The sequence below is a fragment of the Panicum hallii genome, chromosome 2, assembly GCF_002211085.1.
Source record: "Panicum hallii strain FIL2 chromosome 2, PHallii_v3.1, whole genome shotgun sequence".
Classification (NCBI taxonomy): Eukaryota; Viridiplantae; Streptophyta; class Magnoliopsida; order Poales; family Poaceae; genus Panicum; species Panicum hallii.
Genome location: NC_038043.1, coordinates 52,277,585 through 52,304,679, shown reverse-complemented (window position 1 = coordinate 52,304,679; position 27,095 = coordinate 52,277,585). Strand labels below are relative to the sequence as shown.

Below are 27,095 nucleotides of genomic sequence, written 5' to 3'. Positions count from 1 at the left end.
GATGGTGGAATCGATGGTCACCGACGACCTGTCGAGACAGTCTTGACCTCACCGAGGGCATTCTGCTGCACACTAGTCACGGTATGACTATGCGCCTCAAAAGCATTTCTCAGGTGCAGAGAGTGAATCAAACTTGTCGGTGCCAGTGCCAGGGCGCCCGTTTACAGTCTAGATGCCAATCTTTGCGTCCAACCAGCATTATCCATACAGATATACGAAAACGGAGTTGTTAAACAAGACGACGACCATTTTTACATCAGGGAACATACGCAAAGATGTGTGACGAACGCATTTATCCTGAACACAGACATGCGAAAACGGAGCCCTTCCTGCCAGCCCAGTTAAAGACGACGGCAATGCTTCGGTAGCTAAGCGATGGACTTGATACATGAACACCTCCCAGTTAACACTGCTGAAACGACGCGCTGGTCTTGCAATACATACATGCATACAGGGTACGCAAGGCCCCACGCAACGCCTACTGATATCCTGGCCTATGTATACACGATAACATTACCACTGAGTCTGTCTGGGAAAAAGTAAAACCGGCTCTATGGTATGGGAAGGTAACAGATACCACCTACACTACAACACCTCATGCCACGTCTTTTCTTAATGGGTATAGACATTTCGGAAGGATATGTTCGATCAGCTATCTATGTCCACTCTCAGCGGTTTGATCCAGCTCTCCGCGCGAGCCACCCTAAGTTGGATTGTCTCGGTTCAATGCACCAGCGGCACCAGACTTCGGTGACTGCTCATCATCCCGTTCAGGCTGGATGTTCAGGTCAATGTGGTTCTTGACAGGAGAGGATGTCACCTTGTGATCTACGGCCATATCTTCAGGCGCATTAGCCTTCGTATCTGCTGCTTTCTGGGAAGAGCTGGTTGCACTGGCATTGGTCGCCAGCTGGCCAGATCCACCTTGTCTGTCTCTCTCGCTGGATTGGCCTGTATCTTTTTTACGAGGCGAATCTGTGCTCGCCCTCTTCTCACGTCGAAGCATGAGTGTCCTGAAACGGCGTCGAACCGTCATACAGACATTGCAGGTGCAAGTTTGCTTGTGCTTTGGGCCCTTCCCGCTTGGTGGTTGGATGCAGACAATGCATGAGCAGCCAGGACGATGGCGGGGATGTTTCGTGGTTGGCTGGGACGGGAGAGCTTCACCTTCACCAAGAATTGCAAGGTTTGCAAGAGTGTCGAGCCCATCTGAAGCATCAATAGCTTCACCTTCCACCCTAGCTTTGGGCTTTTTTGCTCCACCTGGACCTGCAATTCAGAAAAAGCTTTCTTTGTAATGTAACTGAAACTGAGAAGCCCACTATCATCGAACCATGAATCCCACTTGCATCCAACTACAGCATACCATTAGATGCAGTTATAGCCCAATTGCACATAAATGAAACCGCCTATATACTAGACATTATGCAAAGGTATTAACAAAGAATAATGAGAGGGACATTATGCATAGCCTACCCGCAAATTCACTGAAACAACAATAGGTACCATATATAATAGAAGGGGGCCATAAACTGGAGAGTCTTGACCAATTCGAAAGATCATTTGGTGTCGTTGAAATAACGAATTGGAATCAGTCAAGTATAGGAAAATAATATAAGAATGAAAAACTTTCTTAATTGTTTATTTTTTCTTTTATTTATCTTAATATTCATTCCATTCAGGCCATTCCAATGCTGGCAAGCAAACACGAAAAAGCTTCCATTTCTAAACGGAAACGCCCAATACATGGAAACTCATTACCCATGGATAAAGCCAGTCGAGGAAAAAAAAAGAAAACAATCATGGTTTAGCAGATTCGGAATTGTAACCAAGCATCCTGGGTTCTAGGATGCATCACCTAAATTGTACAAAGCAAGAGTCTGGAAAAGGGCCAACAGAACCAATGCTATGAAATGGGGTTAGGCCAAGCTTCAAGATGGCATTTAAAAAAAAACGTTGGACAAATGTGAAATCCCTTTTAATGTTGCTAAGTACCTTGCTATAGCATGCATTAGGACTACGTAACCCATTTAACCAGACCAACCCAGCCCGCCTGGGAGACAAGTGGAGTGGTTTAGATGGATTTCAATGGTTCTGCACTGTGACGAGTGCCACTGCCATGTTCGTGTGGTAGTAGGCAGGAGGACAGGAAGGAGTCCTGTGATGAGTACCGCTGGATGCTGCCATTCTCTCTCCTTCAATCAGCAATGCCCAAGGCGACACCGTAGAGTGCTGCCTCAACCTCCACACCCGGACAAGGGTGCCACAAGAAACAGAAGACCACGGCCACGGAGCATCACTGCACCCGACAGCCATGGTGTCGTGTCCAGCAGTACTAGTAAAATGAGAATGCCGACAAGGTCAAGAACTCAAGAACCGGAAGAAGTCAAGCAACAGACAGGCAGTCAAGGTGTGGGACTGTGGGGATCGAGTGCCAGCAGTGAGCAAGCAAGCTTTGGAGAGAAAATTTGGGGGGCGAAACTGTTGATTTCTTGCCTGAGAGGACATGAAATCGGCAGACTTAAGATGCAGAAATCTAATTAAGATCCAGGCGACTGATTTGGGTTGTTGGCTTTCTGTATTAGTCGAATTTGGTTTGGGATTTGCATGCCGAGCTTCTTGTTGGGAAAAACTGAGAAGGGGCGGGAGGTTGGGGAAGATGCGTACTGCGAGAGGAGAGACTACATGAGAGAGAGGTGGGCCCATGAATAAAAGGGGAAGAGTGGCTTGTCAGGAGCATGCTGTGATAAACGAGTTCACTGGTATTCACACCAAACAAACTGGACCCGCACACAAGCTTGCAGTTGGTCTCATCCCAGTTGGTCTGGCGGTTTCAGCAGTCTCAGGCCGGACCATGAATAGGCCTAGGACTACAAATTGCTTTGGCATCCCCAGTTTCCGAGGTCAGAGCCCTTCTCCATTGTCCACATCTCACATCTCAGATTATTCTTTTGTAGGCTAGCGGCATGTGCTCACAACTCTAGGCAATCTAGAGTTCAGAAATACATCTCCTGCATTTCTATTTGGAAAGAACTACTGATGAAACTGCAACTACTGCAGAAGCATATATACTTTAGAGGACATTGGACCATACCAGATTTTATAGGAATCAATTCTGCAAGCTCCTCCATACTTATTTCTTGTGCAGCTTCGCAAGAAGACCTAGAGACAAAAAGAGTGGTGATTAACTGAATAGCTAAGATATAGTGATGAGCAAACCATATATAACCAGTCACAAAATAACTAATATTTAGTTATGTCTTGACTCCTGACAAAACATACACCTAACTGCTCATTTCAATATATGGTTGTCACAATTGGATATTTAATAGAAAGATCATGATAAGTCTGGTAGAGTACAGATACTAACTATTTAGCATACCCCCGTATCTTCTTGAACAACACTTGAGAAACAGGCTCGCTAGTTTCCACCCGTTGCTAAAAACAGTTCACCAGTTGGTAATGATGCAGTACCATTTAGTGCAATTTTGATGGTAATAGTTTAAGCCTAGGTATACACATACATAATAGTGGAAAATGTTTTTAGAAACCAAGGTACAACAAAAAAGGATCTAGATTTTTTAATGGATTGATGTGAGGTGTTATTATGTGTAGAGCACTAAACTTGGTGGTATCATACAGTTAAAGTAAACAAGAAAAAACCACACACCTTACTATTGCAATATGTAGGTGATAATTTAAAACTTACAAGAAGTCTTATAATTGTCTTTCAAAAAAATAAAGTGTCCTAGAACTGAATATATCAGGTATTCAGGTCAAATCACACATCAGTGAATCATATTCAATGGAAGACTGGAAACAATTGAACATGTAGGTTGGTCAATTTTTAGCAACTTACTAATTACAAAAGAAATATGTGCTTATACCAGTAGCCTTTTAATAATAGCTGCATCAAATCAGTGAACAGAACACTGCAACGTGGTGTTCTGTACAGGCATTCTATCTAGTACATATTCAATTGAATCATGTACTAAATAGAGGCTGCAGGCATCATATACTTCCTTGAACATGTTCAATGATGATCACTTCTATGTAATTCCTCTTTCATGAAGTTACTATAAATTAAACAATGTTGAACCTGTCATGTGATTCATTGTCCAATGTTTTGCTACAGACTTTGATTAGACATACTTGGATTGATTACCCGTACATGTATAAGTTATTATTACAACCAATATAATTGCATAAAGATCAGGCTGGCATTTGGGTTAAGATTTGTTTCCAGGTAGGCCCACTTTGAAGGAAAAGCTTTGACCAAGTGACCCATGAATGTAAAGATGTTTCATAATTTTCAGAATGCCACAAAAAATAAAATGGGAAGAAATCTTCTTAAAGAAACAACGAGTCACATTAACAGAAGGTCACCTTTCCGAATCCCATTTATTGTCAGAGCAGGTCCATTTAGAGGGCATCAGGGCATCTACTGGCAGCTTCCTCCATTTGGAACAATTCTCACATTGGGCCCATTGATGATTCGAACTGTTAAAACAAAATGATAAATTTAGATGCAAGTGCTAGAGAGACTAAAAGTTTAAACTGCTGGGAACATTACAGGTTGAATTCAAAAGAATTTAAATCGCATTTTTGCAATGTCACTGACTCACTTCATAACTAATATGTAGGAAGTACTGACAGCTAATACAAATTTCAATTTAAACTACTTTAAGTAAAAACACAATCAAACAGAAGAAAGATAGCTTGATAACTTTAGTGAGCAAAACAGTTGGTATCAGCTAATCAGCATGAGTGTCAACACAGCTAAGGTTACTGAAATCCATTTAATAAGATAAATAAAAAAGTATATGTAACAATTTTCAAGTTTGAAAAAAACATTACCCTGATTGATCTGCCACAAAATATGTCTTCCTTCCAAGTATCGGTGGCTCCTGAAATGCACAGGATTTCAATACAGAATATCAGAAACAAGTCTTTTTTCTTCTCTATTAAACAGTACGAATAAACAGCAGAACAAGTGTTGCATGCAAATATAGTCCTTGAAATAGATGTTCTCAGAACAAATTTCAGTTTGAGAAGGCAATTTTTAAGAAGATAAATGTCGAAAGGAATGCCATACCTCATATTCCTCGAACTCATGCCCATCAACAACAACAATGTTGGGGGCCTTAGGAGGGGGACGAAGCAATTCTTGAGCTTCCTCCCATGTTATCTTCAACTCCATTGATTCCTCACTTTCCATCCGTAGTCGTTTATTCTTTGGAGTAAGATTAGCTGCTTTTCTCTTGGCAGGCCCTGGAGAAGAACTAGCAGTTCCTGGCCCTTCCTTCTGTGTTAATCCATCTTTTTCAATTTTGGAGGCAGCGGTTTGTTCCACAGGGCTAGAGCTTTTGGTCTCTGTATTGACCTTGTTTTGTCGGGAAACTGCAGCATTTGGACTGGGATCTGGAGCAGAAACTTTACCATTTGCCTCTGAAGTTGCTGGGGCCCCATTGGCAGGTTTTGTTGTTTGCTCCTGAGAAAAAGAAAATGAGTAAAGATGGTTTACCTTTAAAATTCTAAAATGTAACCACCGTATTGTAGATTAGTTTGATTAGGGAAAACTACACAGCAAATTGTTTATATTGCTGACATAACTATTACATTAACTATCTCATTTCAGTTGATAAAAAAAGGTCCCAGAAACAAAAGGGGAGCTTGAATCTTGAGAACTGAAATACTACAAAGATGCATCATATAATTGAAATTGCAGACACTGGAGAGGTATGGACATTAAAATAGCTTTTCATCAGTCATCAGTCGTATAAATACTGACAGAATTGGAAGCATCTGACTTATCTTTTCAAGTTACATTATAACTGCAATCAATGTGCATATCTTTTCTAGCAGTTTAATCTTTAAATGCTTTTTTTATGTTGCAGCAAAATTCACATATAATTAAATACTTCAATGTGCATACCTGTTCAGAAGAAATATTAGTTGCCTTCCTGAACCCCATGATCAATTTCCCTTCTGGATCTATTCGGCTGAAGGTTACTACAGAAAAATAGCATTGTAAGTTAAAACTAGGAAATGATAACTATGATAATGAGAAATATATGAAATGAAAGCGCGGCATAGTTGAAAGAGATAAACTAAAGGCATTAGCATTGCAACAAAAGGTCAGGTCAGGGCATCAGGCAGCATATTTAAGAAGTACATAGAAATAGGTCTGTTCTCTTGTAGGAGTAATTCATGGCAGTATATAGGACTAATGTCACGAATCTTCTGCAGACCTACTCTAACATCTATTTGTTTAAGAAAAGCTTCATACCTGTATCACCTGCCTGTAACTGCATTGACTGAATACAAGGTGTGACACCCTCCAATACATACATCCTGCTATTATTATTAGGCCAGAAACGGAATTGGAATATCCATTCTTTACCACTGGCATCCTGAACCTTTAAAGGGAGCCCTTCAGGTTGAGAGATTGGAGGGAAGTATGCCTGTTCAAAATGTTTTTCCAATTAGGGAACTTTTCTGAAATAAGGGATGCACAAAATAAAAACAGAATGGTCTAAGATTCTAAGTACATAATATGATTGTACCCAACGAAAATAAACTCTCAGCAGGGTTCTCTTAAATAAGCTCTGCTTTCTATAGATATTTTCCAATTTATTCATGCATCTATTAACAATTTATGACATGGGCCAGGATAACTAATAGAGCTGAATGTTCAACTCATAGGTTAATAAAACATTCTGATATGGCACACCTAGTAAAAAAAAAGATATCACGTTGACATACAAAACAAACTAGTAACAGCAACGAAGGCAATGTTCCATTCTCAATAACATTAGACCCTGAGATAGCGTAACCACAGAGAATCTACACAACAAAAAAATGGCAATCGAATTGACAACTCACCTCAGCACACTTCTTTGGCAAAACTAGACGACCAATCCGCCCAGCATCACTAGCACTTAGCATCTTTTCAAACAAAGGAGTAATAACAGAATTTGAACTGTGTGAAAGTTAAGGGAAAACTTAGTAAAGAGTTCAAACAAATAACATTTCTACAGCAGGTGGAATTTCGACTATGAAGAGGAATATCTTTTTAAAGGAAAAATGCTCAATAACATAAAGTAGAATACGTTGGATACTCGCTAGATAAGTGCTGTAGCTCTTGATCTGTTATTCTTGGCCAATAGCGGGGAAGTAACTGTGATCTCGCCTTTGCATCCATTCTGGGTCTTCCATTGCGCATTTGCGCTTGGAATTCATTATAACCACTCACTGTGTGAGAATAGAACTGCTTCTGCAATGAGGACGAAGCCATTTGCGCTTGCTGCTGAGCAGGTGCAATTCTGATGTGGTCTTTCGGTCCATTCTGTGATGCAAAATTAGAAGCCAATCCAACTGAAAGGGATGGTGGATCATCCTTTAAAATAGATGGATGATGTGAATCAAGCTTGAATCCAGTATCCACACTTGTACAAGCATCTGGCATCGCCACTTTCCGGGAAGACAAAGAATCATTTTCTCCACCATGGTGACTAGGATCATGAAGATTATTTGGATGTGATCCATCTCTGTGATAGAGGGTATAAGAGTATGCTGGATCCATATTGGTAGGCTGGCCATGCCCATTGGCATCTCTCTCCCTCATAATGTGGTTCATGCCAGCAGGAGTTGTTGGTCTGTCATGCATGTCATCAAATTTCCTATCTTGGGCATGGATAAAAGTGCGCCCAGGAAGTAATTTCTCGCTACCACTAGGCCTATCAAACTCAAAAGCTAGACGCTGCTGCAAGTCCGACTGTATACTGGACACACTCCACAGATTAGTCTGTCGCCACTGACTTGAAATTTGCCCGGCAGGAGGTCTCCAGCTCTTTACAGGAATGTCTTTTCTCTCAGCTACATTTTGAGAATTGTGCATCGGGGACGCCCATACAGGACTTGGTGGTGCCTACAAAGCACAAGCACAAATTGTGGTCAAGTATGGATCAAAACATGAACTAAATTCATAGAGAACATCTGAACTGCAAGCTCCCACTATTCAGTTAACATAATAAATAGAAGCCTCTTCAATATGAAAATAGACATCCTCCATGTAAATAATTGCCAGCTTCAGTAAATGACATTAGCATTGTTTCAATAAATAAAACATCCTTGACATAAGGACATAAGTTAATTAATGGCATTAGAAAGTAGAAGCAGGATATTAGCAATATAACATCCACCTAATTAATGCTGCCAATCAAATGGCACAACTAGAAACCCAAGTGACAACAAACCACTGAAATGCTTTACTTCAAGAGATTTATGCCCACTAATGGATGCAACATGTTGAAATATCAGACTTAAAAAGCCAGCGAACAGTCAAGGATAAAAGTGGCTCATGCTGCATGCACTTAGCACCCCCCCCCCCCAATTTAATTGCCCCCAATAATAGTAAATCCTCAGTGACAATGAAAATTTTCACGACATACCATGGCAGTACGAGTGTTCCGAGCACACTTGGCGCAGTCAACCCCGCCAGCATCACGGAGCTGATACTTGTGGATGGACACGATGCAGCCGCAATGCACCCTCTGTTCGATCAGAAGACAAACGCACACGAACCGATCACTCAGCAGGTAAAAGAAGCATGGACAGCCACCGAGAGGCATGATAGCATGCAAGAGCACGTACCCTCCCGCAGGATTCGCAGTTCCTCCAGCCCCCCTCCTCGGAATGGAACGTCTCGCAGTATATCCCCTGTTCAAACTGCGAACTGGCCACACAAAACAGAGAGCAGGGGGCAGCAGTAAGCCACACATGCATGCATGCATCAGGAATAAGGAGTCGCACGCAAGTCAAAGCACCCAAAAAAAAACCACACCAACTTTACACAAAACCCCCGCGTATCCCGCGAAATCGCAACGACGTGGCGATCACTCCACGTAGATCCGGTGGGCGCCATAGGCGAATCCGCCCCCGACGGAGCGAGCTTCCCCCGCGCGATTCGAGCACGCGGGCCGCCTCGCCGACGGCGCGATTGGGCGGGGGGCGAGCGTGAGAGGCAGAGGAAGGTGGTTAGCACGTACTAGCATCTCCCGCAGAGGTCGGCGTACACGGAGAAGGGCGGGCCCGAGCGGACCTTCCACCCGCGGCGGCCGAAGGAGTTGGGGTCGGGGTCCTTGCAGTAGGAGTTCCAGCAGATCGGGCCCCGGTACATCGGCGGCTGCGGGCCCAGATTCAGGAGCTGCGCCGGCGTCGGCGGCTGCGGGCCGGAAACGGGCCCCGGCGGCTGCGGCTGCTGCTGTGGCGGCGGCGGCTTGGGCTGGATAGGCGGCGGCTGCACCGAGATGGGGGTCGCGGAGACCGGTGCGAGCGCGGCGGCCGGGGGCGCGGGCGCGGGCGGCGGCGGAGGAGGAGGCGGAGGCGGCGGCGCCTGCGGCGACGACATGGGGCGCGCCGAACCCTAAGCCGGCGGCCGCGCGGCGCGTCGAGGTGGGGGGTTTTGGGAGGGGGCGTGGGAATCGTGGGGGCGAAAGGAATAAGACGAGGAGGGGCGGAGACGAGGCAGGGGAAGAGGAGAGGAGGAGACGGGGGTGGAGGAGGTGAGGGGAAGGCTTTTAAAGCGAGCCCCAGAAAAGCAGCAGCAGCAGCAGTACCGGCGCTCGGACTACTCCTGCTACGCGTACACCGCCGGCCTGCCTCGGTCTCACCCCCAAAAGCTACTGCCAGCGCTGCGGCACCAGGGCTTTGCTCCCGTTTATCACTAACCCGTACGTAATCGTCTACGTGACCGCCGATCCGTTCGTCACCGTAGCTTGCAAGCTCTGTACAATTCCTTGCAAGCGATTTGTTTGGCTCACCGTAGCGACTTGCATGTTCAGATATTGACCTATTGTTGTACGTCCGGCGGAAAATCATGCATGCATGGAAATTTTACCCCCCCCCCTCCTCAAGTAAAAGAAGGAGAAAAGGAGCCGATAGTTCGTTCCAGAAACAACAACAACAAAAAAATAAAAATTGTTGGCGATGCCCTCCGAGACTCGTCAAGTAGCTAGCACCCCTCTTCTATCCGATCCCCTCCCCTTCCCGGCTTCCCCCCTGCAAAGTCAAACGGAGGAAAACGTGCTCGATCCACCCATGCACGTTCAATCCCAGGCCTGCCCTGCATCTGCATGAGGCCGTAAAATAAACTGGCGAAAAGGACAGCCGGCGTTGTATACCCTCGATGCCGCCCGCACCGCATCAACAGCTACAGGCAGCGTACTGCTGGCGCGGAGGGGAATTGTGTTTTTAATCGCGGGTCGGCGTACTGGCGAGCGAATAAATCAATACGCGCACACGGCCATCATGTAGGGGACGTACGGGGTTACGTACGCGCGGTAGCTCACTACGCAATAATGGAGTTCTTTGGGCGACGCGAGCGGGCTCGGACGAACGGACCAATCGATGCGATGGAGTATGGTGTGGTGCGCGTAGCCGTGTAGTGGTAGGAAGCGCGCGGACGCGCAGCCGCGGCGTCGAATCGGGGGGCATCAGGGGAGGGGAGGAGCCCGGGCGGCACGGAAGCGCGGCGGCGGGCGGTGCGCTCACCGGCGGGCACCAACCCACCCACCCTCTCGTGCCCCGCGCGGGGACGGGCCCGTGTTCTGCTCGCTCCGGCTCCGGCTCGGTGCCGAGGGGGAAGAAAGAACGAAAATGCTTTTGCGCGCGCGAGGCCACGTCCTGTGGTCGTCGTCGCGGCGCGCTCGTCCGTCAAGGCCACCTGGGGACGCTCGGTGCGGGCGGCCGCGGCCGCGTAGTAGCCGTAGCCCCCCGTAGGCGCGCCGCGCCGCGCCCGGCCTCCGTTCGTGTTCATTTATCTATCCATCCATCCATCCATCTATCCTTCTTTGCCCCATCCCCACGTCCGTCCCAACGAAACCAAGCAGTGGTGGTGGTTCGCGCGGCTTGCGGCTCCAACTAGTGGAGGGACCCGAGCGCGGGGCTAGCAGCCTGGTAGGCCTCGTGTCGTGCTTTGAGATCGGTGCGCGAGCGAGACCCCGAGAGGCCGGGACGTACGTCGCGATCACCCGCGAGGAGCACAGCGCGCGCGCCGGGTGTGGGTCCGCAGGGGTAGTTGGGTGGGAACCACCTGTCCGAGAGGGCGCGCATGCAGCATGCTAGCTATCCGCGGCCATGCGGTCGACCGATCCATGGATGGATACTGCGCGTCAAGATCTGATCCGACGGCACGGTGTGCCCACGTACGTGTACCGCCGCGTCCGGTCGCGCCATTTCCCGGCTGTGGGGACGAGGAATGCGACTGGGCGCGGAATGGTCCATATGGACGTACGTGCGCTAGCTAGTACTAAAAGGATGACCATACAACGCGATGCGAAATCCAGGTCCTTTTCCGTGGAGGTTTTGATTTCCTTTGCATTGGGTGTGGTCACCAATTTTTTTTTTGGGTCACATGGTTGTGGCAAAAAAAAACGTAGCTGTTATTTAAGAATGCGCTAATACCTAATCGGTGGTATTCATAAGACATCTAATATTGTGTGCTAAAATATATACACTATCAATACTTTTTGTATACGCGACCGGTGGCATTTCCGTATTTGTACGGCACCTAAAATTGTAGTGTTTTCTGTGTACGCAGTCTATGGTATTCGCAAGAGATACAGAAATACGCGACAAAGGATATAGCTGGAGGCGTTTGTGTACTCAAACCACGATATTCATGTGATATCCAGAATAGGTGACGAGAGAGACATGGTTGGTATTTGAGAACACGCAAACAGTGCTTACATGTGCCTAGCTACTATCTATGTAAGCACTAGGTTTATTACCATCTGTATCAACCATTTTGGCTACGAAGTCAGTGAGATGTAGAATATATATGCGTGAACCGGGAAATGTATGTATCGCTTAGTAACCGAACCAAAAAAATGCGCGCACCATTGAGCAACGGAACCGAAATATACGTACCTTTTGTAACGAAACCAGGAAACACATGTATCCGTTAGTAACCGAAGTGATCCATAAGGTCCTCTTAATAATTTAGTAGTAATTGAACGGAAGAGTAATCATACAGTTGTAAAGGTAGCCAAATGTGAACTTTTCGCATTGAAATGTGCCCGTTCTAGAATATACGCGTTAAAATGTTCTTCGTTGAGTGGAGAACTCAAGAAACTACGGTTGACATATACACTCATTTCATAAATAAAGAAGATGGAATTTACTGATTTTGAAGCTTTTGGTACGTACTCTAGCTAGACGATCATGGGAGTCCAGGTTCCTTTCACAGAGGTCATTTGCTCTCTCGAGTGTGTTTCTATTCTGCGCATCACATGGTTTGCGAGGTTAAATAACGCAAGCCAATCTTTGGTATTCCTATGGCTATATACGAAAGTGAATGATGAAAGTTTCTTGTTGCTTCAATGATATGCTCGCTATTCTCCACAAACTCTAAAAGGATCTCCATAATGCATGAGTGATTTAAACCGTGCCCCTATTGTAAACGTGTACCATATGTACGGGCCCCTTTATTACCAAGCCTACGCAAAACGGTGCAGCCCGTGCCTTTACTACGTCGTCAAGCACCACCTACACAAGAACGGGTTTGAGTTAATTTGGAAGAAAACTTGGCGTAAACCCAAATCTATTTTTTTTCTTACCTGCGTCTAAACTGAGCTTCGGAAAAGTAAAATCTTGGAGTACTTATTGTTCTATGCATACCAGCAGCAGCTATACGTAGTTGCGTCAAATGACTGCGGGGTCGATTAATTAATTTCCCGCATTCATGATGCATGCATAGTGCTTTCAGACGGTCTAGCTAGAATATCCACACGAAAATTAATCGACGCATGGAAAGCTCATCGAATGATTAATTAGTAACTTAGATTATGTCACTAGGTGAGTTCGTGCGTGCAACCCAACCACCCCCGCTCGCGTCAGCTGACGGCCGCGTCAAATTTTTTTATCAAAGAAATGTTAGCTTGTTTACTTGTCACCGTCAGATATGCCCAAAGGAATCATGAAAGCTGAAGAGACGTAGCTGTTAAATGGGAGTGATAAAAAAAAATCGATAAAACAAGAGGGCAGTAGTGCCGTGCCTGTTCGCGGATCGGTGCATGCATGGCCCGCAAAAGACGCATGCATGCGTGTGCGCTAGAGCCGGCGGATGCTCGGTGGCCGGAGTCTCTGTTGCCACACCTGTGCCAGTGGTCTGTCTTCGCCACCGAACCCCCCCTCCCCCCCCCCCCGCCCGCGCACCTTTTGTTGTTTTGGAGGTCGGGGGCGGCCAGGGCGGAGGCTCACTCAGGGTGTGTTTGATTCAGCTGTGGATTTCTGAAAATATAATTTCTGAAATCAGCTATTGGAAAGCTGTTGTGTGGAATCAGCTGTCGGAAAGCTGAAAGCTGTTTGGCTGAATCAACTGCCAACTGTGGATTTCTGTAAGAAATGTCTGTTATGCCCCTGAGACCGTGTAAGAATGTTTATATTCTAATTAATCACATGGACCTGTAGATGACCGTTTTAGAGAGGAAATTTTCAAGTTTATCAATATTTAATATATATATATACTAATTTATTCAATTTTATAATTATCATCTTTTTGTATTTCATTCTAAAAATTATATATAACATATAAATAAACATCAATTTTCCTTTCTTCTTTCTTATATTTTTTCCATCTCTCTTTTTCTCTTTTTCCCCCTTTCCTTTTCTATTCCTTTCCCGTACTTCTTCCTAGCCTTATCTTCTTCCCACCGATGGAGGTGGGGAGACCGAGTGGGATGCCGGAGATGGGGGCAGTGCGGAGGCTGGGTGGCCGCGCGGCAAGGAGACCGTCGGCCGGGGTCGCCGAAGATGGGGGCGCGCGCCGGAGATGGGGGCCCGCTCCTCCCCACTCGATTTTGAGGCCGGGCGACCTGGCAGCTTCTCCTCACTCGACCCAACCGGGAAGGGGGCAGCTCCTTGGGCGCGCGCGGCAGGAGGGGAGCGAGGCGGCGCGCCGGCCAGGGATCTTGGCACTGCGCTCGACCTCAGCGGCGACCGCGATTTGGAACATTTGCTGCATCGTGAGGGAACGGCCATGGCCGGAGGAGCTCGGCGACGGCTCAGGAAAGCCATGGGCAGGGCCACTAAGACGACAGGGGAGGTAGCGGGGAGGATGGTGGTGCTCACGTTGCCTTCGGTTGGGTCAGGGGTGACTCACTTGCGTAGATCGATGGCGGCGGCAGCGGCTCTCGGTTGGGGAAGAAGCCCGAGCTCTGCTCGGCTGCGGGTAGCGAGGTAAGGGGCTCAGAGCGGCGCTGCGGTGGGGGAGGACTGAGTGGGCGCCGCCAGAGATGGGTGCCGGCCGCTGCAGTGCGCTGGCCGTAAGTGTCGATGGGAAGTTGGCAAGTAGTGCGAGTTTTTGGATCGGAGCATCGGTGGGGAAGATGGCCTCGTGGGGAAGAAACAAGGAGGCGGAAGAAATAGAAACGAACCGGTACGCACTTTGGTACGCACTTTACCAGTGGCAGGCGGGTAAATAGGTGGTGGAATCGGTAGAAATCTGGGGTGGCACCCGATTCCAAATTGAACTGGCGGAATCGGTAGATTCCTGGGAATCACTTCGATGGATGGAGCCCTTTGATTCGGATTTCAACTTCGGTAACACGAATTGGTTGGGAGAATCGGAACCAAACGAACCCTCAACCGCCCGAGCACGAGCTGTTACCAGTGCCACCAACTTGTGGCTACTGGATCGCCACATAGCACTGTTGAAGAATAGAAAAATGCGAAAATATTTTGCTTTTAGCAGATAAAAATGAGTTTCTTATCGCACCCATGCCGCGGACGGGGACAAAGCTTTACCAGGGCCAAGTATCTGTACAGTCGCCTATGAAAATTCTGGACGTCCAACCTAATTTGTTTATTGGTTTGAAGAATGGTCGGAGGGGTTGCATGATTCATGTCCGTGCCGCCGGCCCCTCTGATCTTGGATAAGCTTCGCCACACAGTGTCCGGCCAGGGATCCAACACATGATCTAATTTAATTATAGTTTATCTTCCGGTTTGCACGAGTATTCTATCCGTAGCACGCGTTCAACTCGCCGTGCCGACCCTCCTTTCTGTGCGAAAATTTAATCTGTTCGAAATATAATATATCGCGGTCTTCTAGCTCTGCAGCCAATACGACTACAGCATAGTACGAATAAAAGAGGCCGGCCACGTTTGCGTGCATGATAGAATAGAAAGTAGGAGTAGAAACTGATGGATCGAACCAGCTGGACAGGCAATCGATCAAGGAGGAACCACAGCCACCTATCATCATCGATGGCGGTCCCGGCCGGGCAGAGGATCAGGTCATCAGGGTGAGGAGGCCCCTGCCACGGCAGCTAGCTAGCTAGCTACCCCTCGCTCGTTTCTCTCATGCGTGGTGCATGCATGTCACGCAGCACCCCTTTTTAAGACGAGGCATGCATGCATGTGCCACCTGCCATGTGCTAGCAAGCTAGCTCGCGTACGGCGTACCGCACCATGCATGAAAGCTTGCATGCATAGTCTATTGTTGTAGCACGTTACTTAAAGGATAAGGTAGAGAAACAATTTAAGTAGGAGGGATATATGTTTTTGGTAATCATAAAAATATTTTGGTATTAAGGATATAATTTGTAGTCTGCTGGAGCACCTCCAATTACTAAAGATAGTTTTTTTATTAGGGAGAGAGATGTAGTTTTTTTACTAGGGAGAGAGATGAGTAATCTTAGAGATGCTCTAACCATGCATCTAACCCGTGATTACTGTATTTTCTTCAAATAAATATAGTATAGCAAGCCTTGGAACATAGGAAAAAGAAGAGGATTAGCGTGAGAAGTCGTCGGTCGGTTCTAGTAAAACTGCTGACAGACTTTAACTCTCCGCTCCACGAATCTGCTGTATTTTTTCTTTTATAATGAATCTGCTGGATTGGAGCTTGGGGCCAGAATGGAACCCATGCCTCCACTCTCATTTATTAGTTGCTTGCGGCCGGGCGACTCTGATCTCGCCCAGAGGAAAAAAAGATTCTTCTCGTCGATCTCAGCCTCGCAGGGGCACGCAAACGCAACGCAGGACGGGACAATATGCCACCCTGCATGCACGTCGCCGCGACGCAAGGCCACCACTGCGGCAATCAAGGGGTGGTGGGTTTCTTTCTTTACGACCAAGATCAGGCCCTCGCATCCGCCGCTGACCCGCGTGATGCCAAATCCTCCTCCCATCTGCTCGACGACTGCTCCCGCATGCGAGAAGCCACGTTCGCCAGGCCAGGCCAGGACCGGGCAACGGGCAACCCACCCTCCCCCATGGCGCTGCGCCCTGGTCCTGGCACGGCAAAAATCTCCGCTTTGCCTTTCACTGACTGACCCCTCACGTGCCCTGCGCTGCTGCAGTGCAGAAAAGCTCGAGCAGCCTCGCTTCCCACAACAGTGTGTCAGTGTGCGATTGTGTGAAGGTCAAAAGTCTCTTCTTTGACAAGCCTCTCGCAAGTGCATTTGCGTGGAGGCCCGTTTCGGACCTTGTAATTTCCATGGCGGATTCGACACCAGCTTTGCAGGAAACAGAAAAGAAATTGTATTGGGCTTTAATGTGGCAGCATACAGAAGTAGAACTGGTCCTGCACACTTCCCCTTTCTCCAAGTGCCAGAAAAGCAGTAGCTGTGGAAACAAAGAATCTCGACGGACAGACATAACAAAGAATCCTTTGGCGCTTGCTTGCTTGTATTGCGGTGTGAGTATTTACACAGTACTATAACAAACGATTTCAGAATTCAGACGTTAAAATGGCGCGGCTAACGAAGAGGAGATCACTAATAAATGGTGAACAAGAGCCGTGTCAATGTGTCATCTCGATCTCGGGGAGAAGATGGTGGCCAGCCCCTGGTCCACCGTCAGCTGGATGGGCGGGCCGTACGCCATCAGGTGTTCCGCCTCGCCGGCGCGGGCCCCGTCGCCCCGCGCGATCACCTCCCCGTCCGAGTCGATGATGCCGCCCTTGCCGCTGCCGCCCACGCGCAGGCCCGGCTCGATCCGGATCGCCTTCACCTTGAAGTACTCCACGTACGGCGAGTTCACGTACGCACCGTCCTTCATCTGGAACATGAGCCCGAGCACGTCCCACCGCGGGCAATCCCTGATTATAGCTGCATCCAGGTACCCATCGGAGAACTGCAACGCGATAATTATAAAGATGAATCAGGTCATGGAGAGAAGGGGGCACACCCAAAGGCGGAACTGTAACTTGCTGATCATGAACATAAATAGGGATAAGCAGACAAAAATGGAGAGAGATTGACCTCTGCTTTTGGTGCTGCCATAGCATCTTCGCTAGCAAAGGGAACGTTGCCAAGCCAGACAGAAACGAATGGACCGCTCAGCGATCTCCATTCGAGATCAGCTTCTTCGATCGATGGGCCTGGATAACCGATCGTTTCGCCATTTCTGTCATTTGCTTTGTCTTCTTGGCTACCAGTGGTAACCCCGTTCTGTTTACAACTGGTGGTTTGCTCCACGGGCTCACCGACTTCTTCGTATCCGGGGGCTGGAACGAAAAGGACACGCCCGTTGTACCGTCGCAGGTTCATCACGCGGAGAAGGAACTGAAATGAAGTTGTATTGCACATGGCAGAGCACAGTGTCAATTTTTGCAAATCCAAAAGATCCTCAGAATGAGAACTACTTTCTTAAGTTGGAATGTCAAACTAGTAAGTAAAATAGGAACGTTGAACTGGGTACGTTCGTTTCCGGGGGTCTAAAGTTTAGAGGGGTCACATCAAATAGAATCTTATTATTTAGAAGTATTAAATAAAGTCTAATCACAAAATTAATTGCAGAACCCCGGGGCTAATTCGCGAGACGAATCTAATGAGGTATATTAGTCCATGATTAGCGGATGATTACTGTAGCATCACTGTGGCAAATTATGGATTAATTAGGCTCATTAAATTTGTCTCGCGAATTAGCACCCAGCTGTGCAAAAAGTCTTATAAACAGATTTTATTTAATACTTCTAAATAGCAAGATTCTCTTTGATGTGAAGTAAGAGATGCATCTGTCAGGGTGCCATCACACTGGTATAGCTGGTAATGCATCTCTGAAGGTTCTCTATTTTTCATGCTCTGATGCGGTGATGACAATAAATAGAATGAAGGGAGAGTTACATATGGATGCAAATAAAATCAAGTACTCGATATAAGCTTTTAGGGTAGAAGGCATACATAAAATTCAAGGCGAGCGCTTCCCATCCATCTGTACTTCTCTGATTCAATATCAACATCAGCTACCAGACCTGCAGTTTATCGATCATTTTCAGGCTTTCGATGTAAATTTTATTGCTAAAGAAAAGAAAGTGACAGAGTTATATCTGAGATGGTTGCCAATAGAGTTAAAATCAAGCTAATACATACCCCATGTAAGCATCAGAACGCTAAAGAACCTTGTCTTTCCCTGCACAACAGAAGTAACATCAAGTGCACGTTTGTGACCTGTGTAAAAGAAAGGAGCTGCATCAGCAATTGTTCACACACATAAAGGGGAAGGGTTCTGAAGATAGATGACGTGGCTTCCCAGATGAAAACTGACAAAAAGACTAACCCCTGATTATTGCAAATACTGCGTTTGATATAGAGAACGGTTCACCAGCAGCATGCAATAAAGATTGTGCCATTCCATTTCCAGTACCTGTTGCACATGTAGTGTGTTAAAAGTGTGCTCAGAGCACTAATGACAATAAAGTGCCAAATGCTACAATCTGACAAAAAGTAGAAAAGTTACAAGCTGCAAGAATTTAGCAAATTGTTTTTGTAATGATTGCAGATGGGAATGAACCTAAGACAGCATAGTACTATCACTAATATGCATCATTGCATCACTGTGATAAGGAGCTGCTATGATAATGTACCTGCTGGGATGATCCCAAGTGGAACTTTTATTGCTGTTTCCCAGTCCTCCCTTTGCAGGAAACCATTAACAACCTAAACACAAAACAAAATAACAATAAGCAGAAGCCCCAAAATACAGCAAGGAGCCAAATAGAATCAACAATTCTCAGAACATCTGAAAACAGATGATTTTCAGAGTGTAACAACTTGCATATAATTGCATTCACAAACGGAAATTCTCATATTTTGCTAACCTCCACCAGGACACCATCTCCACTGACACAAACGATCCCGTCATATTTTCTAAGATCCAGTGAATGTGCAATCTCTTGAGCATGAAGGCGATGCTTGGTTTCTAAACATGGTGCACAATTTGAAGTTAGATACAGAGTAACAGGAAATCATAATTATCAATCCAAAAATATGATACATATTACATACACCACACACCTTGCATCGTATAAAGAATGCCAGCAGCTTCAATGAGCGGTAGGACATTATTCTGGAAAATACTCCGACCGCTTCTCTTTCCACCATAAGGGTTCACTATAATGAACAGTCTCTTTGGCCGGCCTGAAGGAGGAATAGCTAAGAGTTCATTAATAGGTCGAACTAGTGTTTGAATTGCTTTGTTAATCTACTACACTTTTCCGTATGAGTGCAGAGAAGCATTAACTAATACCAACTAGAAATATGGAACACTTAGATCAGCATTATGATAACAACAAAAAAAAACTGAGCAGAAAAGGAGTCAGCTCAGATATTTTTCGTCGATAGGTAATGCAATGCTCAAGGGTGACATTAAACGGCAACAGTGACACTGAGAGTAACATTTGACCAAATCTGAAAAGAAAAATGGACCTACAAGGGAGGTACACATAACATTACAAAAATATCACCTCTGCATTGCATGGCATGAACATGCATCAGATTCATTACAAAAAATGTACGATTCCTTGACTTGAACATCAAATTGAAAGCTTGGGATGATAATAAGTGAAGTGCAAGCTTTGTGCACCATCAGCGACATGCACATTTGATCCCAACCATGGAAATTGAGCGGACCAGGCTCAGAAGAAGAATCCATGGACAATTCAAACTCTGTAGGATTCGTCGGCACGTTGCATACTACTGCTACATTTGTGCGTTGACGCTTTGGCCAGAGTATGCCCACAAGAACAGTCACCAGCCGTACAGTTGTACGCATACCAACAAAGATTTGGAGCCAGAACTGTGCACGCCTACGACCATTATCATTGATGAACTCAATCAAAACGACTGGATGCTCTGCTGGTTTTGTTTTGTCTTTCCCCCTCACTATCAGGAACCAGGAGCATTTTTTTTCCTCGCAACTATCCAATCGAGTCAACGAATTCCAGAAGTCCGCGACGCAACCACTAGCACGACCGCCGAGCCGCCCCCCAACACTCCAACCACGCGATCGAATTAAAAAAGCAATAGTAGTGCGACTAAATCGATCGCGCCACGAGTCAAACGCCAGGTGCAGGGGAATTGAAATTACCAAATTATTACTAGCAGAGTATCAGTAGTGGGTTCTGATTTCTGAATTACCGAGAGAGGCGAGGCGATCCCTGATGGCGTCCCCCCACCGCTCCGCGGCGTCGTCGCTTTCCATCTCCATCACCACCTCCCCTCTCCTCCGGCTCCCGTCCCCTCCTCCCTCTTTGCCCCCGCCGCCGCAGGCCAGCGCCGAGGGCCGCTCCCCGTCTCCGCCGCCGCTCGCAGAAAAGGTCGCGACCCTGAGCTTCCTCCCCTCGACCCGGCACCCGAGCACCTCCGACTCCAGCTCCAGCCGCCGCTCCTGCCCCTCCCCGCCGCCGGCGGGGCGCCAGGCCAGCTCGCCGCCTGAGAGCGTGGCCTCCGACGCGGCGCCGTTGATCCGCGCGGGACCCGCCAGGGCCTCGGCCTGGGGCTTGGGATCGGCCATGGAACGATGAGGCGGAGCTGAGGAGCTCGTAGCGTGCTGGGAAGTATCGATGGGGGTTGGAAGCGAAGCGAAGGCTGCGGAGGTTTGGGACTCGGGAGTTTGAGAGGGGTGACGTGGTGGGGGCGGTTAATATATTGTCGTTGGCGCCTTTCGTGTGGTGGGGTCCGCATGTATGTATGTGTGTGTGTGTGTGTGTGTGGCGTATGGTGTGTTGTATTTCTACGCAGTACGTTTAGTGTGTTAAGAATTTTAATGATCATTTCTAAAGAAGTCCAGGTAATTTGGGGTATCGGTGGGAGGAGCCGCCATTTTTATCTTCTAGAAGCACGGGCAGGATGCCACGTGGAATTCTTCTCATGGGCCTTGGACTCTTGGTAGGTAAAGTGGTGGGGGTGTCTCTTGCAATTCTTTCCAAATTGACAATGAAAGAGTGTAAGAGTAGTTGCCTGATTTGGCTTGACGCAGGACAAATGAAGTTCAGTTTCCTGTTTGTAGATATGGTATGCTTATTGCTTAGCATCATCTCAGCTTCATGCTAGTCAATTACTCATAAAAAAAAGAGCTTCATGCTAGTCAATGATAGATGATCACTGGGTAGACAGTTTTTAGTAGTACTGGGCAATCGGCACTTGACCCCTATATGGCTATATCACTATATGCATGTTACGTACCCAACCGAACGTTTAAACTAGACAGCGTCTAACGGGCTAAGCCTACAAGCAAGGAAAAAAATCTTACAGCAAGCAAATGTAAACTTAGATATCTTGTGATTTAGGCATATGGGCATCCCATTCGCACAAGCATTGTCACTGTCGTTGCGTTCTGTGTGTTAAACAAGTACACCGATTTATCTCTCAGCTAGTGAGCTAGAGCTACAGTGCAGAGATCAGCCACAGCCCAACAGGCACTCGCGCAAGCCGTCATGCGGTTGATGATGAGGGCGTCCGCCATAATCACAGATTAACTCTTGGACGCTGCTCAAAAAAAAAAGATTAATTCTTGGGCGTTTGGACCTCTTTGCATAAAGGCTTTGAAAAGGCGTAGAGCCGTGGGGCCCACTGCCGTGCTGACCAAAAAGTCGCCGTACGAAGATTTATCAAACATCAAAGGAGTAGATCTATGGTTAACCTGTGTAGTCACTCAGGATCAACACGCATTGACTGGGCACATGAGCAGCAATTATAGTCGCACGAAGTAGTTGTGTCATGTGTGTTGTATGGAGATTGGAGAGGTGGTTTTGACTGCTCGGGGACTCTCCTCTTGGAGGATCATATCGGGACCTTTTAGAAGTACAACTACAAGCCTAGAAACTGGGAATTTCTCGTAAACAAGGTCGAGGATTCAATCAGTAGCAACGGTAGAAATCGTTGTGGGGTCAAATTCTTGATACGCAATTGGAAAGGTCTTTCGAATGGAGAAGAAGAGAAAAAAAACTGCTGACAAAGCTGAACCAAGGTACATGCATGCACTTGAGATCCTGTGACTGAGATAGTTGCACTAGTTAGCGGCGCCCGTCAATTGAAAGGACTTGCAAGCGAGCGAATTAATGGAGAGCTGAGCCCTGAAGCTGGTGGTTATCAAGTGAAAAAAATTTACTCTACTGTCGCGATCACTGGTCGACGGAGAATCAACCCTTCGATGATGAAGAGGCCGCTTTCATCCGTAGGAACGCGGCGGTCTCCACCACAGATAGCTTCCCCCGACGCAAACGAAACCGGCGCCGGGCATCCTTGCCGTCGCCGTCCTGGATCGATCTCGCTACGAGGAGCGCACGACAACGAGGAGACGGTGCGTCTCGGATACGCCGGCCGATACGCGATCCTGGGTGTGTGATCACGCATGGCCGAGCAAACCGTGGAATCTTTTCAGCTAACTTGTCGCTGTTCCTGGTGACGCCATGAGAGCCTATCTACAATGCATACACGCTGAAAAGTACACGGAAATATCAGGCTGTATACTCAAACAACAACTCCAGATATGTTGTGCGCCTTGCTACTTTGTTGTTGCGTAAGAATGTGGATCTCTCAAGGTCGAGATGCACATCCCTGACTCCATTTTTTCTATCAACTAACAAGTTGGGCAACCAACTATCAAGGCCCGTCAGAACAAGATAAAAGTACAGTGCATACAGCTGACGTAGCCGATGGTACACGGTAGTGGGTTATACAAATACAAAATATGGGTTTCGTGCAATTCGCTCTACAAATCGACACCATTTGGTGCAAGGGACAAGCCCCTCCTATAAGGCTATAATCTTTTTTTTTGGGAAAGGTATAAGGCTATAATTCGTACCCCAGATGCAGATAAAAATCTACGACGACTGCAAAGAAAAGTTCTTTGGATACTTATTCGAAAGGGAAAGGAAACAAAAGTTGATTTGTTTTTACCTTTTTCCATCACAATGACGCCATTTAACATTTATCTTTCCATAAAGCTGTCTGCACTTGGAACCATCTCAACTCTTTTGCAAACAGAATATGCTACATCAAGAATATCCTCAACCATTCTTCCGTAAAATGAACCAGCGCGCACCAGATCACATTCCAGACTGAATTGGCTCAATGGTGAAGCCTTGGCACAGGTTTGCCTACGGCTATGCAGGTTGCAGCCTTGCAGGGCACATAAAATGAAACCAGAACTTTACAATTGGCCCCGTACTTGGTTACTGCATCCTAAGGTCGACGCCAAAAAATGCAGCCAAAGAATGTAACCCAAGAACCGATCAAAACTGATGGTACTGTTACCAGGCAGCATGGCACAGACAATTCCAGAGGTCGTGTAAATAAGCTCACAAGTCATAACAGCATTTGCAGGCCGATCGAAATGCAGATTTTCCGTAAAGAAGATCATAAGTCCCAACAACCTTTGCTGGCTGAAGATTGAAATGCAGATTTTTCCCATTCTTCCAGAAACACAGTTTTGGTTGCTCTACAAGATAGAATTACATGGGTACACAAAATTCTGCAAACCACTAAATGTTTCAATCATACAGAGACTTGGCAGACTGAATCCTTGTCTTCTTGCTTTTTGCCTTGTGGATCTTCTCCTCGGACTGTTCATTCTTTGATACGGCCTTGGCAATTGCTTTCATTTTCCTCGCGTTCTGTGACCTTTTCATCTGTACTCCTTTTTTTATTTTCCTAGTCAACGGGAAACATAAAAGACTGAGCATATGTATATAGCCTGCAATAGTGCAAGTTCCAGCAAAGACTGCTGACCGTACCAGAAGTGAAGGACGAGTTAACATTCATTTATATGGAAATTATCAGGAGTTCACTTTTAGTATCATGATTAAACACTAAAAGGAAGTTTCAGAAGGGACAGGGGGAACGAAGATAATGTAAATAAAAATTCAGTAATCCACTCTCAACGGCCTAACATATAACGCATTAAGAGATACCTAAATGAGATCAACACATTTAGGCAGGTGCTACAGTTGGGAGGTGCTTGAACACAATCTTAATCATGCCATGGTCGAAAACTTTGTTGGCCCTCAGGAGTCTACTAGTGAAATATACGTCAATTAAGTCGAAACAGATGCAAGTTAACCCAACTTGGATTGATTAAATCTTGTCAGCAACAACACATTTCCATACTACAAACTGAACTGTGTAGGTTCATGAGACACTGACAAGAAGAATCCGGTAGAGCTGGCAAAACACTAGCCTTGTTTGCTCAACGGACTTACGCTATTTGGCCAAGTGAAAATGGGTGAAAGATACAACCATACATAAACAAATTTGTTTTTTGCAGAGAAGATCCATCAGGTGAAAAGAAACAGAAATGTCCATATGAGCACAGTTGATTGTGGTTAAGGCCGTTAGAGCTCATTCTCCGTAACCAACGTCAATTCCACCCATTTTGGAATTGTTTAATCTATGCCATTTCCAAGTTGACTTCTCACATCAATGAATCAGCTCAGACTTATCTATTTAATCCATTTACCAAAGAAATAGAATCCACACGCTATGTGTCTCGAATAACTTAAAAAGATTTTCTACAGATGCTTGTGATGGTGCCAACAACCAAACCAGATAAATGCTGCATTACATCAATGAATGGTGCATATTATACTAATACAATTCACAAGGTCAGAGGTCAGAAATTTTCAGCAAAGTTGGCGCAATAAGTTTGAAAAATCCACAAGCTCCACAGACACATTATCACATCCAACAATTTTCAAGTCAACCAGGACAGCATGTATGGAGCACATATAAATTGTTAAATTAATTATGGAAACCTCTTGGGCGTCAACACATAGAGAAACTAAACATGGACAATGTCATAGGATACATACGAATTGATGATGTAGTTCTTGCATATGTCTCAATTGAGGCAGTCAATTGTGTCCATACAAGAGAAATTAGATAAAATCTTACGGAACCCATCATGTAGATCAAATTAAATGATTCCCCTACTTATCAAAACAAACAAGCTAGCACAAAACAACAATCTCATCCCACAACAACGACACGTATATTGCTAATGTTAGATTAAATTATACTGAAAGGATCACCTCAATAACCTGACAAAGAAGCTCACTCATAAAGATTGACACAACGAAACCGTGAAAAAAACTGGAAAAAAACAGCAATTGATGCGCTTCATGTCCTTACTTGTTGATGGAACCGAGCACCGTCGATTTCGACGATGGCTGCTTCCCCTCGGATGTATCCATGGCTGCACAGCAATAAGAAAGAAACATGAAACAAGCCGCTCTTTCATCAGGAATCAAATAAACCACTGAAACCTCCTAATAGAAAACTGAAAGGGGAAAAGTTACGTTGCGGAGCTTCCGCGGGTGTGGAGGCGACTGGGCCACCCTCGGAGGTGTCCATGGTGGCGACGCCGCCGCCGCCCTTCTTGGCCTTGTTCTTCTTGTTCCGGTTCTTCGCCATGGCAGCGCCGCCTGCGCGCCCTTCTCTTCTTCGTCGCTGCTAGGGTTTCGCGGGATTCGATGTCCCCCGTCACTCCGTCTCGGACGAAACCAGGGAGTGACAACCGCGGGATTAAGAGATGCAGCCCACCGTATGATCAGGACTGCTGGTTAAGGCCCGTGGGCCAACAGCATCCGGAATGTATTCCAAGTCTGGGCTGGGCTTTTTCACAAGTCAGGTGGTGGATTCTGATGGGCTTTTTGTTGCATTTAGTTAGTTGGGTCAAACCCCAACTAACTGCGCATTTGCTTTCATTTCCCTTTCTTTTCCTTTTGCTGTTCTTTTCCCGTTTGGCCCTTTCTCAAGAGCGTGTCTCAAATACCGCTCAGGAAAAAAGAGCATGTTTCAAAAGCTATAGGTACAAGGACCTTTTTCTCCTCAGAATTGCAAATATTCAAGAAGCCACAGCGTGGTGCCCAAACGCGCGGTTGTCAATTGTCATGTACTCAGATTTGGTCACGCCTTAGACAGCGCGCGAAGTTTAGGCTCAAGAAGCAAGTGGTTTTTGCCGCCACTTGGCACGCTACGCGATTTGACTAGAAACATGGAAAAGAATTGACAGTAGGTGCTGCCGTCAGTTCTTCTCATGTTTCCAGATCTCCACAGGCCGCAGCATGGCGACCGTTTACTCCCTCAAAATTTCTTGGGTGCGTACGTGCGTCCACTTGCCCGGAGACGAAAGAGACAGTCGTCCAGCTACCCAGCCACCGGACCCTCCTGGAGTGAAGTCAAACGTCCTGGCTGCCCGCCCGCCACGTCTGAGCTCGAGCCCGCGTCACGCCGATTGAAAAAAAAAACGATCCTGAATTTTCAGTGCTCCAGACGGCGCAGCGCTGATCGGTCGTCAAAGCATCACTAGGGGAAAAAAAAATGCAACGAATTGAAGACGCATCCATCGGCGACGAAACCCTACGGAGCTGGCGACTTAGACGAATCCAGGCCATGTCTCCCGATCAAGCCCCTCCGCCACCACCCTCTGCGCCGGCGGAAACCGCAGCCACAAGAGGACGGCGCACGACGCTAGTACGCGACACGGCGGCGTGGCTCGATCGTCAACCCGGGAGGCGGGACCTCCAATCCAATCCAGCGCGTGCCGCCGGCGTGCGTCCATTTGGTGCGATCCGATGCGGCCATTCAGGGAGCCATCGCTCGCCCATGAATTCTGAACTCACCGGCCGTCGTCTGTCCTTTTCCTCTATCTGGCCCAGCGAGTCGCAGTGCGCCGCTGCTCGGCCACCAAACGGAGCACGCACCCCGGCGTCGCTTTCGCTGGGACTGGGGCTGGGACACTGCCACTGGCGCCGTGGCGCGGTGCGACTGGCCGGGTTCACCAAACCTGCCTGCAGCGGCGGGTGC

General features: G+C 46.8%; 3 protein-coding genes across 4 annotated transcripts; all 3 read right to left on the bottom strand.

Annotated features, from left to right (window-relative positions):
* Positions 1-341: 341 nt before the first annotated feature.
* LOC112879811 (B3 domain-containing protein Os07g0563300-like) lies at positions 342-9,540 on the bottom strand. 2 transcript variants are annotated; one of them, XM_025944216.1, is made up of 12 exons: positions 9,051-9,540; positions 8,656-8,737; positions 8,454-8,555; positions 7,113-7,930; positions 6,886-6,982; positions 6,290-6,464; positions 5,936-6,012; positions 5,096-5,491; positions 4,858-4,907; positions 4,387-4,500; positions 3,095-3,162; positions 342-1,269 (listed from the first exon to the last, which is right to left on the bottom strand). In XM_025944216.1, exons 1-12 carry the CDS (start codon positions 9,410-9,412, stop codon positions 704-706), a joined length of 2,907 nt encoding a protein of 968 aa, XP_025800001.1. In that variant the 5' UTR covers positions 9,413-9,540; the 3' UTR covers positions 342-703. The 2 variants fall into 2 exon arrangements, with proteins under 2 accessions (XP_025800001.1, XP_025800002.1); XM_025944217.1 differs by having other exon boundaries at positions 7,122-7,930; positions 9,051-9,412.
* A 7,036-nt stretch (positions 9,541-16,576) lies between these two features.
* Positions 16,577-20,917, bottom strand: LOC112883238 (sphingosine kinase 1). Its single transcript, XM_025948509.1, has 9 exons — positions 20,427-20,917; positions 19,305-19,427; positions 19,109-19,209; positions 18,875-18,947; positions 18,568-18,654; positions 18,381-18,458; positions 18,192-18,262; positions 17,271-17,573; positions 16,577-17,142 (listed from the first exon to the last, which is right to left on the bottom strand). Exons 1-9 carry the CDS (start codon positions 20,800-20,802, stop codon positions 16,819-16,821), a joined length of 1,536 nt encoding a protein of 511 aa, XP_025804294.1. The 5' UTR covers positions 20,803-20,917; the 3' UTR covers positions 16,577-16,818.
* A 2,736-nt stretch (positions 20,918-23,653) lies between these two features.
* On the bottom strand, positions 23,654-25,803 carry LOC112881635. The gene is made up of 3 exons (XM_025946422.1): positions 25,586-25,803; positions 25,419-25,482; positions 23,654-23,942 (listed from the first exon to the last, which is right to left on the bottom strand). The coding sequence occupies exons 1-3, from the start codon at positions 25,698-25,700 to the stop codon at positions 23,783-23,785; spliced, it is 339 nt and encodes a 112-aa protein (XP_025802207.1). The 5' UTR covers positions 25,701-25,803; the 3' UTR covers positions 23,654-23,782.
* Positions 25,804-27,095: the final 1,292 nt, after the last annotated feature.

What these genes read in the sequence shown, in the direction of transcription:
- LOC112879811 (XM_025944216.1), bottom strand. Translation starts at nt 9,412, where the DNA reads ATGTCGTCGCCGCAGGCGCCGCCGCCTCCGCCTCCTCCTCCGCCGCCG. An exon ending in GACCTCTGCGGGAGATGCTA is followed by an intron (nt 8,738 to 9,050) that starts GTACGTGCTAAC and finishes TTGTGTGGCCAG; the next exon opens with TTCGCAGTTTGAACAGGGGA. An exon ending in AATAAATGGGATTCGGAAAG is followed by an intron (nt 3,163 to 4,386) that starts GTGACCTTCTGT and finishes TTTTGTCTCTAG; the next exon opens with GTCTTCTTGCGAAGCTGCAC.
- LOC112883238 (XM_025948509.1), bottom strand. Translation starts at nt 20,802, where the DNA reads ATGGCCGATCCCAAGCCCCAGGCCGAGGCCCTGGCGGGTCCCGCGCGG. An exon ending in AGTATTTGCAATAATCAGGG is followed by an intron (nt 18,459 to 18,567) that starts GTTAGTCTTTTT and finishes TCTTTTACACAG; the next exon opens with GTCACAAACGTGCACTTGAT. An exon ending in GCGCTCGCCTTGAATTTTAT is followed by an intron (nt 17,574 to 18,191) that starts GTATGCCTTCTA and finishes ACTTCATTTCAG; the next exon opens with TTCCTTCTCCGCGTGATGAA.
- LOC112881635 (XM_025946422.1), bottom strand. Translation starts at nt 25,700, where the DNA reads ATGGCGAAGAACCGGAACAAGAAGAACAAGGCCAAGAAGGGCGGCGGC. An exon ending in ACCCGCGGAAGCTCCGCAAC is followed by an intron (nt 25,483 to 25,585) that starts GTAACTTTTCCC and finishes ATTGCTGTGCAG; the next exon opens with CCATGGATACATCCGAGGGG. An exon ending in GTGCTCGGTTCCATCAACAA is followed by an intron (nt 23,943 to 25,418) that starts GTAAGGACATGA and finishes CCCGTTGACTAG; the next exon opens with GAAAATAAAAAAAGGAGTAC.